This window comes from Lepus europaeus, chromosome 1, assembly GCF_033115175.1.
Source record: "Lepus europaeus isolate LE1 chromosome 1, mLepTim1.pri, whole genome shotgun sequence".
Lineage (NCBI taxonomy): Eukaryota > Metazoa > Chordata > Mammalia > Lagomorpha > Leporidae > Lepus > Lepus europaeus.
The window spans coordinates 91,408,377-91,431,880 of NC_084827.1; the positions used below are offsets into that span (position 1 = coordinate 91,408,377).

Consider the following 23,504-nt stretch of genomic DNA (forward strand, 5'->3'; position numbering starts at 1 on the left):
AATTCTTTTGATGTATATCAAGCTAAAAGAAGAAGCTTTTTCACAAATGAGGCACTTCAACTGCAAAAGCTGGAGAAGTATGATTTAATGGCTGAGGCATAGTTTTAACTGAAAACAAAGTATATTTACTTGTTTTACGGAGTTATGGGATTTTTTTTAAGGTTCATATGCTTTTATACATAAAGATGTATTGTCTTTATGTTTCCATTACATTATTTCAAAGTAACAGACTGCATTAGAACATTTAACAGATAAGAAAAAAATCAGAAATGGGGAAACCTAAAATGAATTAAATTCTCAACTGCGTTGTTAAAAAACACATTGTAGCTTCTTAACAATTTTTAAGAATTACATTTTTTAAAATATTGCAATGAAAAAACACATTATCATAACCAAAAGTGTGATTTATTTTTGGAGAAAAATAATTAAAAATGAAGTTTTTCCAATAAAGGGGAGAAATAAGACCATACCCTGGTTACATGTTAACTGTCACATTCTGTGCAATATGGATGTGCTCAACATGTATTCAATGAAAATATCAATAATGAAGTTTGCAATTTAGAACCTCAAACCACCTGCCAATGTTGCAAATTCAGAAATATTGAAATAAATACCTACAAAATAAGTATATTTTAAAACCTGAAGTCTTGACAGTGTTTATAGATCAATCCATCATGTATAAACAGTACAGCAAATAAACTGATGTTACTGTTAGTTTCCACTTAATTTCTTCATAATATGGCTGTCTGGTGTTGCATTAGTGAAAATACTTCCTACAAATACATGGGTGCCCCAGAGGCTATGACGAATCACTTTACAGCAGCCAAGATCATCGACAGAGAAACCTAAATGTCGGTAGCGTTCATCTGTTTCAAAAAGAGTGTTGTTTGTATATGGTCCAAAAAACTGGAAGATATAAAATACAAAGTAATATTTTCATTAGGAAGAAAGGCAATGTAGTAAAAGTTTTCATGTAAACATGAAGATACATCTACCAATACTCCAAATATTTCAAGTAGGAAATAAAAAGGTTATATTCAACATCTGAATTACTCCCTCCTTCTAAATACCTATGCATTCTGAAATGCTACATAAATGATTTAGCAGATTTTGTATTTTACCTCAAATGTGTAATATTACATAACCTTTAAAGATAAAACGAATCTTAGAGAAGTTCACTATCATTTACATTATAAGGAAAAGTCCAAAGCAAAAGTTTTTCATTTCTAGTCCATGGTTTGTATCTTATTTGCCTTTGAGAAGAAACAGTACTTAATCCCATCTTAAGATCCAAAAAATGATTTTATTACTACTTGTAACTGAAGGATACATCCAGAATTTAAACTCTGATCACAATAACAGTGACATTTTCTTCAAAGTATAACCTATAGATATTAATTTCCAAAAAATTATACTTGTAGATATTTTATTGTTTTCTTAGCTATAAACTTTCTTCCTTAAACAAACTAGACTATATTTCCAATTTTCAGCTTACAAATAGTAAACATACCAATAAAAATAAAAAAACATCTACTAGCAAGAGTAGTGATTAATAACTACTTTGGTTATTTTTAGTAGGAAAAATAAAGTTGCAGTGATGGAGAAACTGAACTGTGAGTAACAGAAGGCTCTCAAAACTTGAATGCAACTGACCTACAATAGTACTTCTTGGGTAAAATTGTGATATTTTTAGAAAGTCATAAATGATCAACTTTTACCAAGGTTATAATAGTCATTTTACAATAAAAACCACTGCTATCTCATAATTTGGTTTTAAAAAAGCATTTTAATTACTCACTGCCAAGCCAGATGATGGGTCAATAAAGTCAGCCCAATAGCCTTCTGCTCGAAGAGCATAGCAAATTTCCTTAGCACCACTGATGAACTGTATAGAAAAAGCACAAATAATATATTCAAGATAGCATCACTATAGATTGCCTAATTTTTTGAAAAAAAATTTAAATGGATCTCTGCTTATGAAAGAAAACTCAGTAAGGTTAATAAAAAATAAGTTAAGATTGTAAAGTTGTAAAAAAAATTTTTTCCCATTCCAAAATATTAATGGTTACTATAACACTTTAATTTCAAGAAGTCTTAATTCTCTATTTTTTTATCTAAATTATTTTCTTTATGAAATATTTCTAATTATTTCTATATTATAACTTCTGAATTTACCATAAACTATAGATTATAGTTGCTATTTTATATCATTATGGAGCTATCAGAAATGTATAACAGGAAAATAAAATGTAAGAAAAGTTCTGAATCATTCATTAGTTTAAATGATAGCTGTTTGTCTAGGCCAGGGCTGTGTAGTAGTGGGTAAAGCTGCAGCCTGCAGTGCTGGCATCCCACATGGGCGCAGGTTCAAGACCTGGCTCCTCCTCTTCCGATCCAGATCTCTGCTATGGCCTGGGGAAGCAGATGAGCCAATCCCTTGGGCCCCTGCACTCGTGTGGGAGACCAAGAAGAAGCTCCTGGCTCCTTGCTTCGGACTGGTGCAGCTCTAGTCATTGTAGCCATATGGGAAGTGAACCAGTGAATGGAAGATCTCTCTTTCTCTCTGCTTCTCTGTAACTCTGGCTTTCAAATAAATAAATAAATAAATCTTTTAAAAATTGAGAGCTATTTGAAAACATCTTCAAAACATCTCTCCACTCCCATATTCATGAAATTTTTCTGAAAAAGGGGTTATACACCCCTGTGTATCTTTTGCATACCAGTGCATAATCACTGCATACCATGTGCCTATATCACAATTTTAGTCTTTCAAATCTAATGTCTACATCTTTATTAGCTTTATCAGAAGTTCAAGTAATGAAAAACTGGAAACAAATACTAAGACTAGATTACAATGCTTGAAATAAAAGGCCTAATCAGTTAAAACAAGGGTACAAAGCATACAGTTCCACTTCTAGTCATGTCAGCATAAGTAATGAATTCAATATCCTATTCAGTAATTATAAAAATTGATCAAAATATGGGGTAATTAGTTTTAGAATTTAAGTAATTGCCAGACTATAGACTTTGAGAGAAGTAAATAAATGAAGTAATCTCCATGTTTGCTCTCTTTGTTTGGGGACATTTTCTTGTCACAGGACAAAGATAAGGAGCCCAATCAAAGTGATGGTGCTGAGGGAGGTTAGGGTGGGAAATAAAGAATCCTAAGTTTTAAATTGAGCACAGCTCTGAATAGCATGGTGTATCTCAGTTTCTCTTGCTTCTTCTGTTCCCTTTGTACAGCATATCCATATTCCAAATGCTACCTGCCTGTTGAGTCATTTAGTTAGCTGCTGAGCTATCACAGCATTTATGTTCAAGTCAACCTGACTTTACTACTTTACTTAATAATGGTCCTAAAGCACAAAAGTAGTGGTGCTAGCAATTAGATTATGCCAAAGAGAAGCCATAAAACACCTGCTTTAAAAGTGAAAAGAGCAAAAGTATAGTAAGACATTTTGAGACATTTATGTAACTTTTATAACATTTTTGTCATCACTGTTCTATTTTATAGTATTATTTTAATCTCAATGTGCCTCACTTGTAAATTATGCTTTATTAAAGTTATGTACATAAAAGTAAAACATACAAATAGTTCAGTGCTATCTGGGGGCTCAAGCATCCACTGGGAGTCTCAGACTATACCCCTCAATGAAAACAGGGGACTACCATATTTGCTGACTAGGCTTTATTACACAAAGTTTATGGCAGACTACTGTTTTAGACTAGCCTCATGTATTAGTTTCCAGTAGGCTAGACCAAACCAGAATGGTAATCATTCATGGCAGGTGCCATGTAATTAACAATTAAACTGACTCTGGCAAAGGCCAGTTTAAAAAAGAAAAACAAATCTAAAACTCATGAGATTCATACCAATTAATTGAAGGGGTCCAGTATGCCTGAGCCAGCATGATAAGAAAAGTTCTGTCCATTTTAGTCCCATAAGCAAAACAATTTCAAAAGGGCTAATGAATTTCATTTTTCCTGTTTGTACTTCAACCCTTTTCTATCTATAGTGTCAAATTCCTTTGCTTGCCTCATAGGAACATACATTCTAGAATAGAACTGAGGTGAATAAAGTTCTGTCCAATACTGGAATGGCCAATAAAACCCAATTAGATCTTTAAATAGTTAAAAGTTGGCCCAAGGTAAACCTCCAGGCCTTGGGTCTTTAGTTAACATACTGCAACCAATCTTAGTACATAAACAAACTGAAAGCCCAACTTAGAAGTGAATTTCTTAAGAAATATCAAGGGCTTCAGCCAATCACAGTAGCTGAGTTTCAGTCAATGGTGGTATAACCTGAGCTATAAACAATGAAGTTGTTTCTGTCCTGGCTTCTGCTTTCCATCTATAAATATTTCCTGGCCACATGGCAGAGTAAAGCTTTCTCTGAAACTCTTCATGTTCTAAGAGCTGCCTGATTCCCACATCATTCTTTGTTCAAATAAATAGTTAAAACAGAATTGTTTTTACAGGGCCGGTGCTGTGGCGCATCAGGTTAAAGCCCTGGTCTGAAGAGCCGGCATCCCATATGGGCACCAGTTCTAGTCCCGGCTGCTCCTCTTCCAGTCCAGCTCTCTGCTATGGCCTTGGATAACAGTGGAAGATGGCCTAGGTCCTTGGCCCTGCACCAGCGTGGGAGACCTGGAAGAAGCTCCTGGCTCCTGATCAGCACAGCTCCTGGCCGTTGTGGCCATCTGGGGAGTGAACCAACAGATGGAAGACCTCTCTCTGTCTCTACCTCTTTCTGTAACTCTTTCAAATAAATAATTCTTAAAAAATTGTTTTTCTGAAACTAAATCTGTTGTAACCTTATTTTTTGATATTCTTCACAGTTTCTTGATAGGTATACCATCGAAGTGAAGGACCCTTATGGGGGGAGGGACAAGAAACTAGGCCTGGGCAAATATCAGGGGCTTCTTAAGAGGTTAGATGTTCCCCAGAGTCCAGCGGGCAGGACGTTCTCTGGGAAGGAAAAGTCAATCCCCTTCAGAGAATCTCTAGGCACGCCCAGAGCAGAACTGCCCCTCCCCTCCGGGAAACCTCTGGGTGCACCCAGAGCAGAGCTGCCCCTCCCCTCCGGGAAACCTCTGGGCGCGCCCAGAGCAGAGCTGCCCCTCCCCTTCGGAGAGTCTCTAGGCGCGCACTTATGATGTCACTGCGACCGGCCAATCCTGTAACACCTCAGCACTCTCCCTCAGCATTCTCTGGTATGCTAATTGTCCCTCCGAACTAGCCAATCCCGTGCCACCTCTGCATTTTCCACCAGCACTCTCCACCAGCATTCTTCGCCAGCATTCTCCCATATGCTAATGGTCCCTCTGAACTGACCAATCCTATGCATGCACATTAGGAATATGCTAATTCGTTGCCTATATAACCTGTGTGAAACTGCCGCTCAGGGCTCCTCACCGCCTGAGGTGGGGGCCTGTTTGCGCAAACGTTCAATAAAAACCTCGTGCTTTTTGCATCAACTGGTCTGGAGTCTGGATCTTTGGGCGTCCTCCCGAGCAAGTGGGCATCTCTGCAACTGAGAGGTCCAACAGAAGTAAACTTTTTTTTTTAAGATTTGTTTATTTCAATGGTAGTGTTACAGAGAGGCAGAGAGAGCACGCGCACATGCGAGAGAGCGAGAGAGAGAAAGAGAGAGAGCGAGAGAGAATGAAAGGTCTTCCATCCACTATTTCACTCCCCAGATGGCTGCAATGATTGGAGTTGTGCCAATCTGAAGCCAGGAGCCAGTAGCTTCTTCCAGGTCTCCCAGGTGGATGCAGGAGCCCCAGCACCTGGGCCATCTTCTACTGCTTTCCCAGGGCTTAGCAGAGCTGGATTAGAACTGGAGCAGCCAGGACTTGAACCGGTGCCCAGATGGGATGCCAGAACTGCAGGCAGCAGCTTTACCCGCTATGCCACAGTGCCAACCCCAAGCTAACATTTTTTCTCAATACCTTCATGTAAACTAATGATGAGCATTAAACATTAAAATAATTCTGTATTCTGTAGACTGTATTCAATATTTACATTTATGGTTGTATCTAATTAACCCTCATAATTCTCAAAAGTACTAAAACAACTGAACATAGTACAGTAACTAGGGATAACATATTTTAATTTTTTTTTCCCCTCAGGAAGACAACATTTATTTATTTATTTATTTTTTTAACTTTTATTTAATGAATATAAATTTCCAGTAACATATTTTAATTTAATAGACATGTGCTATACCTAAAACCTATAAGCAGAGCGAAGCAATGTAATGCAAATGCTTAGAAACATTAACTAAAAGACACCAAATTAGCATAAGAAAAAAACAATTTAAATATTTCTATTTCTGTTCAAGGGGTTGGTGTGGTGGAACAGTGAGTTAAGCCACTGCCTGTGACACCACCATCCCATATCAGTGAGCCAGTTTGAGTCCTGATTGCTTTGCTTCTGATTAAGCTCCCAGCTAATGCCTTGGGAAGGCAGTGGGAGATGGCTTAAGTACTTGGGCACCTGTCACCCACATGGTAGATCCTGATAGAGTTCCAGGCTTCTGGCTTTCGCCTTGTCTAGCCCCAGTTGTTGTGGCCATCTGGGAAGTGAACCAGCAGAGGGAAGATCTCTCTCTGTCTCTCCCCGTTTCTGTAACTCTGCCTTTCAAATAAATAAATCTTAAAAAAAAAATGCTGCTCATCAACACCAAATACATCTTCTGGAAAAAACTGGAACAGATTTAAACCATATAACATATATTATCTACCTAGAGAAAAAACTATGTATGATTCTAAAATAATCACTAATATAACTTCAATACACTTATCTTTATTTCATAGAGAGTGAAACAGCTACAGCCACTATAAAATTAAGTTTCAATAAGAAAGATGTTGTCATTTCAAAATCCTGAAACTAGTTATTGAAAACTGACTTAGAACTATACCAGAGTCAGTTACACATTAGGCTCAGAATTTAACCGATCAAAAATTAGGGCTGCTAATGCAATGCATATGTGAGAGTTCCCTGGTCACTCAATGACAATGATAAATTAAGTACTTACTAAGCTTTATGTTAATATACAAATAAAGTGTTTACTGTTAGTTATTGCTTATTCCAATTCTCTAAATTCAGATGTTCTTGAAATCACTGACAATGTTTTATGCCTTTCTGCAATTTCTTTTTTGATAAGCATTTAACTAATATGTTCATGACTGTTAAAAACCACATGAAAATTATTAGATAGCTTTATGTGAGACAGATATATGATGTCATTATCATAAAATACTACTAAATATAGGAATTACAGTATTGCTACAAATGATAGGGACCATACATCCAATCCTAAAGAAAATATAATTCTAACCATTATCCTAAAAGGAAATCAGTAAAGGAAAACTTTCAACTCAAAGTTAGCTAAGGTACTCAAATGAGTTATTCTTAGCCTGTCATACAGAGGAATATTCCTTTCTGTCTTTCAGACAAAGAGACTGATATAACCTAACATTAAATTCTTAGAGAAATAATTATACAGGTTTAAAATATAACATGAGAAAGTACTACTTATCACTTCCCAGACAGATACAAATGAAAAGAATGTTAACACATAGGGTAAGTTAGGGTGATAGCCATACACAAAGAAAATCTTTTTGGTGGGCAAATTAGCAGTGTGTATCAAAATTTTAATCTAATTATCCTTTGATTCCTCTCTACATAGGAATCTAGAGAGATTAGTATGCATTAAAACATGTACAGACATTTTTTTACTAATGTGTTGCCTATAAATGCAAAAGTTTGATTTTCAACCTATAAATCATTAAGGAAATTTAAAAAATAATTTAAAAACCTCCTGGTTTAGACATGCTTTGTAATGCTATGCAAATTTTACAAAGAATGAAATATATCTATGTATAATGATATAGAAAAGTACTCAAATATATGCTTAGGTAAAAGTAAAAGAGGAAAAAATATAGGCAGAATCATCATATTGTTCATTGTCAACATTTACTCTTTGGAGAGGGTTGGGGTAATTTTCACTCTTTCTTTTTCTTTCTTTCTTTCCTTTTTTTTTTTTTTTTTTTTTTAAGATTTATTTGAAAGGCAGAGTTACAGAGAGAGAGGTCTTCCATCTGCTGGTTCATTCCCCAATTGGCTGCAATGGCCAGAGCTGGGCTGATCCAAAGCCACGAGCTTCTCTCTGGTCTCCCACATAGGTGCAGGGGCCCAACGACTTGGGCAATCTTCTACTGCTTTCCAGGCCTAGCAGAGAGATGGATTGGAAGTGGAGCTGCTGGGACTTGAATATGGGTACCAGCACTGCATGTGGCAGCTTTACATGCTCTGCCACGCATTGGCTCCGTAACTTTCACTTTTTACTCAACATGCATTAAATGAGGGTAGTGGAAGAGATGGAGAGAGAGAAGGATTTAGAGAGGGAGATACAGGGTAGAAGAATAAACTTTATTTTTGTGTCTTTTTTTACTGTTATTTTCCAAATTTTTGCAAACAGACATACATTTTAAAACATTCAGAAAAGCACTGAACATAATCTAAATTTTTCAAGAATATTTTAAAAAAACGGTCACTTTTATCTGAAAACAGATGTGAAGTCCTTTATAATTAAAATACTTCAGCAGAGAATGAATAAAGACTGGGTCATACTCATAATTGTAAAACACTGGCTCTATGGTATATAAATACGATCAAAATTAAACCATGCACAATTGAAACAATTACCTTTTCTAAGAGCATTTCTCTTTCAGTTTCTACCTCTTCACTCCAAACAGTCATATCATTCTGAGTTTTCTGTGTTACAGTCAGAATCATTAGTTTGCTATTAGACATTTCTGGAAATAGTGATTCAAAATCTACAAATAAAACAAAAATTCAAAGAAGAAAATAATTTGTTTTGTGAAAAAACAGTGTATAGAACAGTTTATTAAAATACTTTAGAAAAATGATCAGGTTAAATCACTGTGATATTACATTATTTTTATAAATGTATGCAATTTTTTGAGAAGAGTAAAATAAACTTAGTTTTGTTCACATCTGCTTTTGTTGGATGAGCTGAAATATTACCACCAACAGTTCTGATGAATACACAGGGTTATATGTTATTGGTGTTAATATAATTTTCAAAAAAGTTTATTACCAAGAAAAGAGTTTTCTCAGTAACATTTACTAGCTCATGAAATAATAGCTATAATAACCACGCAGGAGGAAAACTGACTTGAGCTTAAGAGAAAACGTTATTGAAAATTATAACATTCTATCTACTAGCAACAGAACATAGATGCTAGGAAACATCTGAAAGCCTCCATCTTGGCCAGGCAATCATATCTAGCCAGACCTTAAAATGTAAGGTAAAGCACTACAATTCCTATGGAGTACATTATTTAGTATACATTAGTGATTCAATGTATAAAGCACAACATACCTCTTCGCAGCAATTCTGGACATGTTTGGATTGCACACTCTACCCTGGCACTTTCAAAGTAAGTTTCTGCACTGTTAATTTCCTGTTCAACAGGTGTATTATGACCCTAGGAAGAACAGGGATATATAAGTGAAAGTAATGTAGGGTTCAAATAAAATGTATGCCTTCTATGTACTTACCACGTTAGAAAGTTTTTAAAAAAATAAATTCTAATCTACCTGGAAGATGAGGTAATAATATTTTATATACTTAAAACTCTGATGAAAGATTTTAAAATTTTCAATGAAATAGAATATGTGCATATATATTGATATTTAAACACATGGTATGAATTGAAATTTGCTAAAACTCTAACTACTATGACTCTATCATGATGTCTTTCATATTCTGTGATAAATATAATTATCTTTTCTTTTGTGCTATCATCTATAAAATGGGGATAGTAACACTAACTAGCAAAATACCATGATTCAATAATACAGCCTCTCCTACAGGGAGAGCTGAGGCTTTTATTCAACTGAAATTTACTGGGAGCCTACTATACATCAGCCACTAGAATAGGAGCAAACATTACACAGGTAAAATTTCAGTCTTCACTCTCAGGTATACCAGAACTAGAAGAAAAATGAACATAAAGAAATTAATTCAACTGAGTATTAAAAGTGCTACAGAGTTATGAAGAATGTCTTCTGGGGATGGATGAGGAAGGAATTTGCTTTGCAAGGAGGAATCAGGAAAAAAGTTGAAATGGTAATATCTGAGCTATCTATTAACTAATGTGTTTATCTGATAAGTAAAGAACAGGTGGAATACAGGATAGGAATTCAGGAGGAAAAGCAGATCAGTAAAACCAAATAACAGTATAAAGGCATACAGTGGTGTATTTAAAAAAAGTTAAGCTGTGGATGGAGTGCAGACGTAGTAGGAGGTGGTGGGATACAGGGAACAGTTCAAAATTGTGAAATGAAATATTTTTTTCACTGTTTTGTTTCTATAAAAGGAACAAATTTCATGTTTTCTCCCTCCTTCACTGTTTCCTCCTTCTTAAGCAAACAGAAATAGTAAGATCACATACAAAAAACGAACATGACTATTAGTAAAGTACGTATGATAACGAGAAGGAGAAGATGATAGATCAATTGTCAACATTTATTATTGGTGTTTTAGGGTACTTAAGTGCTTTGCACATATTACCATATTTAATACTCACAGAAATCTTGAGAGATTGGAATATTATCCCTATTTTACTTACAAACAAAAAGAGGTTCAAAAATATTAAGTAACTTCCTCAAGGTCACAAAATTAAATAAGTGGTAGAGAAAATTTTTGAGCCTAGATTTATTTTATCACCATAGTCTCTGACAATATAATGCCTCTAAGAATCCATATAATGTAAAGAGCCCTTGAACTTTGGCAGAGAACTGAAAAGACACTAATAACTTAAGAATAAATTCAGTGATAGGCGTAATATGATTTTGATACTACTTATGGTGACGTGATAAAGAAAGGAAGTGAAGCTTGGTACTACTTTGGGACAGGAGGACGGTTCTGCCAATTTGGTTGCACAGGTTTTGGGAGAAAACAGGACTACTTCACATTATTTAATATGGAAAATCTAGGAATTTGTGAGACATTCAAATAAAAATGTTTGGTTGGCAGAAAGAAATATAGAGGCAGACATGTCAGAAATAGAAATGCTGAGTTAGGAGTTATTAAAAAATAGTCTGTGTAAGAAGCCAAGAGATTAAGTGACCAATACATAATTTAAATGAGTATGAAGGACAAAAATCCATGAAAAGTATAATTTAATTTGTATGCAGAGGAGAAACAAGGAGCCAAGAAAGAAATACAATTATTTGGGACAAAAAAGATAGGGGAAGTCAAAACTAAGGTTTGGTTATGTACCTAACTCCTAGTTGTGAGGGACACTGCTGCTTCTAATAATACGGCTTTGATCAAAAACTCAGCCTGAAACCACACAGAAATGTGAAAAATGGTAAACATCAGGGATTTGACAGAAACCCTGAATTTTATTAGCTTTTACTCAAATGAGCAGTGACACAATGCAAGTTTAAAAAATTCAAATAAAACTTAAGAAACATTCCCCTCCCAAACTCTCAGATATTGTTTTATAAAAAGTTATTACTCTTCCTTTTCAATTTACTATATTTTAACAATTTCAGGGATCTCAAACTTTTCTTAAGCCTTTACATGGGCAGGGGAGTATTAAAAGTAGCTGGAAGTAGGTCCATATCTAAATTATAATTGACATTTATAAAAGTGAAAAACAGAATCCAAATTTCTAGCAATCCAAAATAATAATTATCAATATTTGAAATAAGTAGTTATTATAAAAACATATTAAGACTTCTACAAGGGCTGGTGCCACAGCTCACTAGGCTAATCCTCTGCCTGCGGTGCCGGCACCCCAGGTTCTAGTCCCGGTTGGGGCGCCGGATTCTGTCCCAGTTGCTCCTCTTCCAGTCCAGCTCTCTGCTGTGGCCCGGGAAGGCAGTGGAGGATGGCCCAAGTGCTTAGGCACTGCACCCGTGTGGGAGACCAGGAGGAAGCACCTGGCTCCTGGCTTCGGATGGGCGCAGCACACCGGCCGTGGCAGCCATTTGCGAGGTGAACCAATGGAAAAGGAAGACCTTTCTCTCTCTCTCTCTCTCATTGTCTACTCTGCCTGACCAAAAAAAAAAAAAAGACTTCTATGAGTACCTAAAAATTATATAACAAAGATCATACAGGACAGTAACCAGTTTTTAATGTTCTTTCTGTATATACTGGAAGAAGTTTGATTTCTTTTTATTTTTCAATGAATGTAACATGCTTACAGTAACTGAAAAGTAATACAGCATCAACTAGAACACAAAACAACAGTATTAACAACTTACTTGAAATTCATTTACATATTGTGCCATTACGAATTCATGTCTTTCACTTGATAATGGTTCTGCTAGAACATCAGGCAAAGTTTTATTAACTTGGTTTTTCTTCTGTGAAGCAGTGCCATTGAGGTGACAATCAAATCCTATGTTTCCAGGAAGCTGGAATCTCTGATCCTGAGGTCCAAATGGTCCCATAACTTCATCAGGCCATACTGTTCGAGTGCCTGAAGAGGAGGAGCAACAAATGAATCATATTTTCTATGATAATTAAGTGCTTTGGCAAAGTGAAAGAATGCTCTTCTTATAACTGTGCATTTTTTATCTGAGAGATCTTTTAAATTTTGCTTTCTCTGTGAATATAAATTATTTTGTCATATCAAAAGTCTAATCAAGCAACTAGTGCATTAAAAAAAAGCTAGGTCAAAGAATATATATATATGAAAACATGTTTTTATATCTTCATATTCATATTTTTAAATAGTGAAAAAATATTTAAAAGGAAAGACATCAAACTTAACAGCAGTGATCCTTGGGGAGGAGCATTCAGCTGCTGTTTCCTAGTGATATCTCTATCAATGGGCCGGAAAAAAAAAAAAAAAAAAAAGAGTTGCACATTATGTGACAAAATGCTCTATTTACTAATCACATGAATTAATACAGATTACAAAGCAGACGAGACCACATTATTTACTTAAACCTTAACAAATATCCTAGCTTATAAAAAATTTAAAAAGATCAAAAAAAGAATAAAGTAGAAAATTAAACTAATAATTACTCAGAATAGGGGGTTAATTTAGAGAAACTTAAGGACAAGTGTTATTCACATTAAATGGCAATAAAAACAGTTATTTTTTAATACCCTGCCAGAATAGAATGACTGGAAAAGGTCATGTAAATGTGGTTCCCTCTTTGCTGGATTGTGAGTGTGATTACTTCTTTCATATGCCATTATCATGGAACTTATTCCTGCTGAACCTTGATACCTTCTCAAAATTCTCAACACAGACACCTTAACCCAATGTTTCCCAGACTTTAAAGGACTTAAGAAAAATGTGGGATCTTGTTAAAATGTAAATTCTGATTTAATGGCTTGGAGTAGGGGCTCAAGATACTATTTTCCTAACAACTTCTCAGATAATAGCAAGGTTGATCATTTTGAGTAACAAGACTCTATAAATAACAATAATTGTATTCATCACAAATGCAGCTCATCACAAGATAAAGTCTTTTAAAGCATTTCTGAACAAGATGAGTTTTAACGACTATTCATGTCTATGAGTTTCTAGTACTCTTCATAAAAAATAAGTGCTTCCCAATAATAGTGGATTTGATTAAACTTTCATATAGATTTAGGGTCATTTAGTATTTCTGTTCTGTGAAAGGTCTGCTCATATCTTCATTTGTTGTGTTTTCTGGGTTTCCACTGGGTTCTTCTTCCTACTAATTTTTTTTTGACAGGCAGAGTTAGACAGTGAGAGAGAGAGACAGAGAGAAAGGTCTTCCTTTTCTGTTGGTTCACCCCCTAAATGGCCACCACAGCTGGCGATCCAAAGCCAGGAGCCAGGTGCTTCCTCCTGGTCTCCCATGGGGTGCAGGGCCCAAGCACTTGGGCCATCCTCCACTGCACTCTCGGGCCACAGCAGAGAGCTGGCCTGGAAGCAGGGCAACCGGGACAGAATCCGGCGCCCCGACAGGGACTAGAACCTGGTGTGCCGGCACTGCAAGGCGGAGGATTAGCCTGTTGAGCCACGGCCCCTACTAATCTTTAAAAATGCTTTACATATTCAGGATACCAATCCCTTACACAACCTGATGGCAAGTCTTTCATTTATGATAACTTATGATTTATCTGAAAGTGACATAAATTGAATAGTCGTCAAAGATGGTGGGAGATGGGAAGCTTTGAATGCCCAGGTCAATGTCAAATACATTGTGTTTCATGAAAAAGTATTTTTCATGAAAAAGTGACTCCATGCATGACAACTTTTGAACACATTAGATTAAATTTCTAAGAGTCTTTAACATTTTAGCGTGCATTACAAATTTCTAAGACAGGAATACAGAAGGTAGCATTTCTCAAACTTAACACAAAAATCTTCCACTTTTTTTTTGTTTGTTTGTTTTAACCATGAAGAATGATTCAAAGTTTGAGGATGGTTTAGGAACTGCTGATAAAAGTCATGATGTAACCAAAGTTTATGAAGAAAATGGCATGATTAAAATATTTAGAATGATTAGCCTAACAGTGGCATACAAAATAAATTCAAAGATGTACACTTTATAGACAGCAGGTGAGTTACTGAATATACACTAATATATAACATGTGTCAGCTATATTTAAGAAACTTAGTGAGGGCTGGCATTGTGGTGTAGTGGGTAAAGCCATTGACTGTGATGCTGGTACCAATATGGGTGCTGGTTCAAGTCCCAGCAACTCCACTTCCAATCCTGTTCCCTGCTTATGTGCCTGGGAAAGCAGCAGAGGATGGCTCAAGTGCTTGGGCCCCTGCACCCACATGGGAGACTTAGATAAAGCTCCTGTCTCTTGGCTTTGGATCAGCGCAGCTACAGCCATTGAGGGCATATGGGGAGTGAATCAGTAGATGAAAGATCTCTCTCTCTGTCCCCCTCTTTCTCTGTAACTCTGCCTTTCAAATAAATATATCTAAAACAGGAAAAATAAATTAGGGAAGAATATCAGGAAGTAGAAGCACAGGTTACCATAATCAAAAGGAGAAATGTTTCAGGGAGACTGTGTGACTGAAGATAGAAAGAAACTAAAATTCGAGAAAATAAGCTTTGGAAACAAGTACATATATGGTCCCCATTTTATGATAGTGCAAAAGAATATATATTCAGTAGAAACTGTATTTACATTTTGGATTTTTATCTTTTCCTGACCCACCAACATATAGTATAATACCTATTGCTGAACAGGCAAGTAAGCCACAGCTCCCAGTCAATCATGCATTCATGTGGGTAAATAACTGATAGCCTTACAGAGTACTAAGCTGCTAAACTATGATATTGGGCTAGATGTATTAAGTGCATTTTTGACTTATAGGTATTTTCAAATTTAAAGAGTATATCAAGACATAGCCCCATCATAAGTCAAGGAGCATTTGTATTCTTTTACTTTTCATATTGTAGTTTTCTGGTATAAATTATTTATGCAGAACACATAAACACAACTTTAAAAATATTCATAAAAACCCAAGAAGAAACAGTAGAAGAAATACAACTCAAAGTGTTCTGATACAATTATAAGTAATAATAACCTTTACTTACAAATATCTGGAGGTGCAGTAGCCACATGAGATTCATCGGAACCTGAAGATCCTGCAGTTGAAAAGGCTCTGGGGTTGACAACCCTCTTAACTAAAGAGCAAAATCCCGGGAGATAGGAAACCAGTCTGGCTCTGTTACAAAGCACCTAACAACAGCACCAAAGTTAAAAATTATTTATTCTAGATATTAATGCTATGTTTACATAGATATTCTCTGCAAATCATCATACTGTTTTTTACTTTTATTGATCATATACTACGTGACAAGTTTAAAAATAAATAATAGGACTGCTGTTAGACTCAACATGGAGTCACTTTTGTCAAACCCTAATAAAACGCAATTGGAAAGTCATGAAGTGCGTTGGTCCTTTTGCATATTTGCCTGACAACAGAATAATAACAAAAATCTATGCCAAATCATAACATTGCACAAGGGCTACTACAACCTTATACACAAAAAAATTTGACAAGGATTCTTACACAGCAATTGTTTGTTCAATCTTGGACTGACACTAGTCTTGTTACCAATCCTCATGGCCAACAATGACTGTTTCTAACTATGAACTCTTCCTCATTTTACCTTTAAAAACTTATTTTTAAAATATTTATTTGTTTATTTGAAAGGGAGGGTTACAGAGAGGCAGAGGCAGAGACAGAGAGAGGTTTTCCAACCATTAAGGTTCACTCCCCAAATGGCCACAACGGCCGCAGCTGCACAGATCCAAAGCCAGGAGCCAGGAGCTTCTTCCAGGTCTCCCATGTGGGTGCAGGGACCCAAGAGCTTGGGCCATCTTCCACTGCTTCCCCAGGCCATAGCAGAGAGCTGGACTGGAAGTGGAGCAGCTGGGACTTGAACCAGCGCCCATATGGGATGTCAGCACTTCAGGTGGCAGCTTTACCTGCTACACCACAGAGCCAGCCCCTAAAAACTCTTGTCTTCTGTTGCCTGCCTAAGTATATCTATGACTCCCACAGTTGGCCATATCAGGGATTACTCTTGGATATACTTTGTTTTTTGAGAGCCCGTTTCTCTGCCACACATTTTTGGGTTGATAGCACCAATATTTAAAAACAAACAAACAAACAAAAAAAACACAGTAGCTTACTTTGGTTAAAAGTATGTGTCTTTTCTGGTAAAAATTAGTATTAAGAATGCCATACAAGAAAGAAATGAAAACCCTATGTTCATAATTTCCTAGACTGAGCTTAGTTACAATGGACAGATGTGTTTCACACATAAACTTTCAGCAAAATAGTTGGCTCAGATTAATATAACACAGGAGTTGGCAAAGTATTTTACAATACAGCCTGCTGTTCTAGTAAATAAAGATTTATTCTAACATAGCCATACCCATTCATTTATTTATGCTTTCTCAACATAATGGCAAGAGTTAAGTAGTTGCAATAGAGATGGGATAGCCCTAAAAATTAAAAGAACAAGTGTATCAACTGTGAAATGCTATTAAGAGTTAAGTAATTGGGGCTGGCGCTGTAGCACAGCGGGTTAACGCGCTGGCCTGAAGTGCCGGCATCCCATATGGGCACTGGTTTGAGATCCAGCTGCTCCACTTCTGATCCAGCTCTCTGCTATGGCCTGGGAAAGCAGCAGAAGACAGCCCAAGTCTTTGGGCCCCTGCACGTTCATGGGAGACCAGGAAGAAGCTCCTGGCTTCAGATCAGTGCAGCTCCGGCCGTTGCGGCCAATTGGGGGAATGAACCATCGGATGGAAGACCTGTCTCTCTCTCTCTCTCTCCCTCCCTGCCTCTCCTCTCTCTGTGTAACTCCTTCAAATAAATAAATAATTTTTTTTTTTTTTTTAAAAGGAGAGTTAAGCAATTAAGAGACCAGGAGTAGGGGTGTTGGGGAAGGAGAATGGCTTTGTGGATTAGTGAGTAAAGCTGCAGCCTGTGATGTGGGCATCCCATATGGGTGCCAGTTCATGTTCTGGTTGTTCCACTTCCGATCTAGCTTCCTGCTAATGTGCCTGGGAAAGCAGCAAAATATGGCCCAAGTGTCTGGGCTCCTGCCACCCTATGTGGGAGACCCAGATGAAGCTCCTGGCTTCTGTTTTTTACTTTCATTGATCATCTACTACGTGACAAGTTTATTGCGGCCATCTTGGGGGTGAACTAGCAGATGGAAGTTCAATCTCTCTCTTTCCCTCTCTCTGTAACTCTAAATTTCAAATAACCAATAAAGGCAATATGGAGAATGGATTGGAGTGTGGAGGGTAGAGTAGTATGAAAATTAGTTACCGGCCGGCGCCGTGGCTCAGTAGGCTAATCCTCCGCCTTGCGGCGCCGGCACACCGGGTTCTAGTCCTGGTCGAGGCACCGATCCTGTCCTGGTTGCCCCTCTTCCAGGCCAGCTCTCTGCTGTGGCCAGGGAGTGCAGTGGAGGATGGCCCAAGTGCTTGGGCCCTGCACCCCATGGGAGACCAGGAGAAGCACCTGGCTCCTGCCATCGGAACAGCGCGGTCTACCGCGGCGGCCATTGGAGGGTGAACCAACGGCAAAGGGCAAAGGAAGACCTTTCTCTCTCTTTCTCTCTCACTATCCACTCTGCCTGTCAAAAAAAAAAAAAAAAAAAAAAAAAAAAAAAAAAAAAAAAAAAGAAAAGAAAAGAAAATTAGTTACCAGGATGCTGGATCAGCCTAGGCATTCGTAAAGTTCAAAATCATTCCTTTTTCTTTTATCTAATATTCTGAAATCCAATCTTGCTGTTCCTACTTTGTTTCTTATCCTAATGTAGCATCCTAGAAATGGTCTTCCAGCTCTCTGACATATTCCCTACAAATTTTACCTTCCTTTTTCTTATTCTATGCTGTAATCATGTAAGAACATCTTCTCAACATCTTTCATATTACTCTGTATTCCTTTAAGCCAGGGGTAGGGAATCTCTTTATGGCCAAGGGCCATTTGGATGTTTGGAACCTCATTTGGACACACAAAATTTTCAGTTTAATTAGCCTGCTAGAGAACTGACTGAATTCCTAGTCTTGCGTTAGATTGCCTTGGCAGGGACAGACCAAACAACTTCACAGGCTTTCAGCCTTATACAACCCTTAGGCCGGACATTCCCTACCTCTGCTTCAATGGTCACAGGATTTGCTTACTTTCCCCTTCCCTTGAGGCCTGGCAAACTCACACTGTCAAGACTTGGAGAAATATAAATTCTTGGGTGATATGCATCTACAAAGCATATGGCCTATCTCCAGAGAATTCTATATACCTGAAAATTTAAGTGTCCATTCTTTGGGCCTGGACCCAACCTGCCCAAAGACACAAAAACAGCAATTATAGCAATTATTTGGCTTTTTACTTACTAGACAAATGGACTTTTGGATGTCTGTATAATACAAATTAATCATTATAATAATAATAATATAAATTAACCTTTATAACTGAAAATAATTCAGGTTTAAAGGTAATTAAAATTTTAAGTTCCAAAACTATTGTGTAGAAAGGCTCAAAATAAGAGGTTAAATAAGAATATTTGAACATTTTTAAAAATTTAAAATCTAATTAAGTAATTGAGAGGCAAAGAGTCTGAGAGACAGAGCAAGTGTGAGAAAGCATACTGTCATCTACTGGATTACTCCACAGATGCCTGCAACAGTAAAGGCTGGGTCAGGGTGAAGCTGGGAGTCAGGAACTTGATCCAGATCACCCATATCATATGGGTGGCAAGGATCCAATTAGTTGAGTCACTACCTGCTGCTTCCCCAAGTGTGGATTAGCAAGACTGGAACTGGGAGCAGAGACAGGACTTGAACCTCAGGTACTTCAACATGGGATGCGTGTGTCCCAACCAGTGGCTTCACTGCCAGGCCAAATACCTGCCCTGACAACATTCATTTGAAAGCATGTGATGGTAAATAAACAAGATATTAACTGTTATGGGGCCAGGTCCAGTGCTACGTACTTTACACGCATTGTTTTATTTAATTTCTACAACAATTCTACATACTATTAACACTAGGTTTAGTATAATTACTAAAATATGATTCATGATCATGCACATTCACATTGCTTCAAGGCAAAAACACAGGGAAAGATCATTCAAATTAGTTTAGAAATTGTCTAATGTTATTAATGATTATTTTAGGCCAAGAATTAAGGCTACTAGATTTCTCTTAAGCCATTTTTCTTCTTAATGATCAACATGTAAAGAAAGTATATATTAAAATGTGAGTTTTGTTCCTAGCCTAAGAAAACCCAATTACCAAATTTCATTTTAATGAAAGATGGCCAGTATTGAGTTTGCCCAAAGAAAAGGACAGCTGAAGATAGTACTAATTTGTTTCAAACCTTACCCTTTAACCCGTTAAGATTCTCAAAGCCCTTACTTTGGAGGTAAAATGTTTTGTGACAACTTGACAGACTTTATGACAATGGGTCAGCTAATGAATATAATAATTAAAGGTGACAGTTAATGAATACTTCCAAAACTGTAACAGTTCAGTTTATTTTTGTCTGAGGATAAGTCACAAGCAACTCACTTCCAACAAACCTAAGTGGTCTAGACTTTGGAAAATATTAGGCTATTTAGATTTAATTGCAAAATCCTTAGTATAAAAAGAGAAACAGCTTTCAGGCACACTTTTAGGGCTTAGTCCTGTTTCTTGGTCAAGTGAAGGGAACAAAAATGTCTATTTCAATTGCTAAAAACTAATGGTGTAACAAGTACATCCACACCCATCTACAGATACGTCTTGTGCTTATTTTTCAATGTTGTAAGAAGTTTGAACTGGTTATCAACACTGAAAAATTGCAAGATTTCACACAAAGTCCAGATGTTTAGCCTTTCTTAAAATCTCAGAAGATAAGGCAATAGATTTATCCATGCAAAAGGCATTAATTAATGAATAACAGATCACCGCAACTAAGGGAAGGCTACTCTTTTCATATCAGAGACACGTATTTCAGTTTGTCATAGTCTCCACCATTGCTGTTTATGATCCTTGCTATGTTTGCTAATTACAGAAGACCCTCATATCTGCATATTTGGTTATTACTATCCATTCAGAATTTACAAAGCAAAAAAATTAACACAAAAAGTTCCTTTTAATACTAAAATTTAATTGTATTTTAATATAAAGTCACCTAATTCAATTTATTCAGTTAAGCCAATATAAAGTCAGGAGAGATACTAGCATTTTAGTTTATTTCCATTAATTTCCCTTCCTTGAAAGCACCATATACATTTTTTTCTTTTTAAACAACATTCCCTTTCTGTGCAGGTTACTGTTCGACAAAAATTTACCTTAAAAACTAGTTCAGACTGATGGTTCCTGCTTATTTCTTTTCTGGACAGTTATACCTTTAGACTTTATTTAATATATCACCTTCAATTGCTAGAGTAGCAAACCGGCTAACTGTTGGCACATATTGTTCCTATCACAAACCATAACTTAAAGAATAAACCTTAAATTACTGAGTCTAGCACTCAAAGGTATTACTTTGTCCCCACTTCACAATCCAACCTTCCCTCCCCACTAATCGTTTTCACACATCTTTTATTTGAGAAGGCAGAATGACTTCTTAATATTTGAAAGAGGTGGGCATTCTCTAAATATGCCCTAGTTTCCTCACCTACACCTTCACTCTCTCAAGTGCCATCCATTTTCAAAACTCAAGTTAAATGCACTAACCACTAAATGATCCCAACTCCCTGCTATCCCCTCTAAACAAAGCTCTGAATCTGCTTTTCACTTTTTCAAAGCTTTGTAAATGGCACGACTGTACTCTTTCTACACCTGTTTTCCTATGTTTCATGTGCCCTTATTACATGAACGCCTACGGCAGGATCTTTCAGTCACATGAATAGTATGTGCTCTTGCTCTCATTTTGTGGAATCTGAAAGGTCATTTCTTATACTGAAACTGCCACGGAGAAAAAGGGGCTTAAATAGTCTAATCTACTGAAACAATGTCTTTAAAAAATATGGAAGGGGTACTCGCACTGAGTTTCTATATAAACCTGAAATCAGAGAAGTGCATGTGCATTTAAAAGAATGTGCTCAAGTTACCTCCAAACATAACAAGGATTTCACATCCAAACATGACAATGATTTCACACTTCGTGCTATCGTGGCATTTTTGAAACATTCAGTCGAACATGACCCCGCCAACGCCATCATAATCCCTCCCTTTCCTAAGAAGTTCCCAAACCAGATTACCGATTCTAAGGGACGAGTTACTCACATTGGCCATATCTGGCAGAGGAGGCAGACGCAAAGGCTCCCCTGTTTGTAAACTTACTCCTGGGAAAGGACAGAACAGAACAGGTTCGTGACAGACTGAACTCTAACACAGGCGGCTCGGGTAAGGTCCACGATTACCTCCTCCGCGCGCCTCGCCCACCGCAGGACCAAAGTCCAACGAGGCCAGGACCCGTCCCCCGCCCCCAGGAGGCTGCGCAGAGCGCCCGCCCGCCGGGGCGGCTCGCCTCGGCCTCGGACCCGCCAGACCGGAGTCCTGAGGGCCGAAGCAAGTGTTTTAACACAGATCCGGGGTGTGTGGCAACAGCTCCCAGCTGTTCGGACCGAGTTGAGGGCGCGAGAAAGAAGCGAGCCTAAAAGGGTGACAGGACGACTAGGGCCTCGTAGGCATGGGGGCAATACCCAGGGCTGCGGCCCGAAGGCAGAGGAATTTGGAGAGGCTAACGCGAGAGGAAGCCGGCCGCACCACTTACCACCGCCGCCTCCACCTGCCCCAGAACCTCACTCTTCCTGCCGTGGAAATGGCGGCGGCGAAAACAGCGACAGCAGCGACTACGCCGGCAGCTACCAGACTAAACTAGTCACTTTCGAGCGCATCGATGAGAAGGATCGTCGAATCGGTGATGCGCACGCGTGTCACGTAGGCCTACGTGGCGCTGACTTTCGGTAGGATGCTCCCGGGCAGACGACGTGGGAGGAGAAAAGGTGGGGTGGCCCGTGAGGACGGAGAGGAGGGTTACAGGGCTTGCTCGTTGACAACTTGAACCCCTTGCAGAATTCCTGTCACCGTAAACCTTTCTAATTGCCTCCAAGCGGCGCAGTTTCCTGTTTTTCTGTCAGAAACCCGTATTTCATTGAGCTGGACCTGGGTTGTGACCTAGTGGTCATTTTTCTGTTCCAGGAGCCTTCCTGAATTCCCTGTCACATTTACTTGCCGTGGTTCCACGGACTCTAAACTGTGACAGTTCTTCAGCCCTACCCCCACGCCCCCCAGTAATCTTTACAGCTTTGAAACGTTCTCTTCAGGCATGTTGTCAAAGGTGCCTCCCCTCGGGTTTACCTGACCTGTTTCGCATGGATTGACTGAGGCGGTGGATTTGTGAGTGCAGAGATCCAGTGCCCTTCTCAGCACGACGTATCAGTGTGCATAACATCAACACTACTGACTTGTCGTTGATGCTAACGTTCGGCCCTTCTGAGGCAGTGCTTGCTAAGTTTGCTCCGTGAAGTTTCTCTTTCTTCCAGCCTGTTCCATGACACCCTTGGGAAGGATGTCCCCATGTGCGTTCCAAATTGTAGGAGTGGGAAGTTAGGCTCAACCTCTTCTGAGGGCAGCGTAGCTTCACAATTATTTGAAATACCTCTACATGAAAGAGTTGGCTGTTTTCCTCATTTACTTATTCTTTTATTTGTGTCAGTATCATTTGAAATCGCAAAGGCCCTCTCAGAAAATTGTCCCTGCCCAACACTCCTCATGGTGCACATTTATTTCCTCTTTTCCTTTCCATCCTAGAAATTAGCTTGTCAAAAGTAGAATGGAAAGCAAAAATGCTTCTTCTCAAATTGCCTTTAAAAAAAAAAAAAAACTGGTGCTTTTTAATGCTGAGGATTTATTGTTCTAAAAGTTGGTGAGTGACTAAGTCATTATACTCAAGCTGAGAGGAGGAAGAGAAATGTGTATTTTCTCAGAA

General features: G+C 37.9%; 1 protein-coding gene across 3 annotated transcripts; it reads right to left on the minus strand.

Moving 5' to 3' along the window:
- Positions 1-389: 389 nt before the first annotated feature.
- Positions 390-22,376, minus strand: MMADHC (metabolism of cobalamin associated D). Of its 3 annotated transcripts, XM_062186562.1 has the most exons (9): positions 22,287-22,376; positions 21,797-21,855; positions 18,823-18,862; positions 15,592-15,736; positions 12,310-12,527; positions 9,413-9,518; positions 8,713-8,843; positions 1,799-1,885; positions 390-906 (listed from the first exon to the last, which is right to left on the minus strand). In XM_062186562.1, coding segments are annotated over exons 2-9 (924 nt in total). In that variant the 5' UTR covers positions 21,799-21,855; positions 22,287-22,376; the 3' UTR covers positions 390-711. The 3 variants fall into 3 exon arrangements, with proteins under 3 accessions (XP_062042546.1, XP_062042554.1, XP_062042562.1); XM_062186570.1 differs by lacking the exon at positions 18,823-18,862; XM_062186578.1 differs by lacking the exons at positions 18,823-18,862; positions 21,797-21,855 and having other exon boundaries at positions 22,287-22,368.
- Between the last annotated feature and the right edge of the window lie 1,128 nt (positions 22,377-23,504).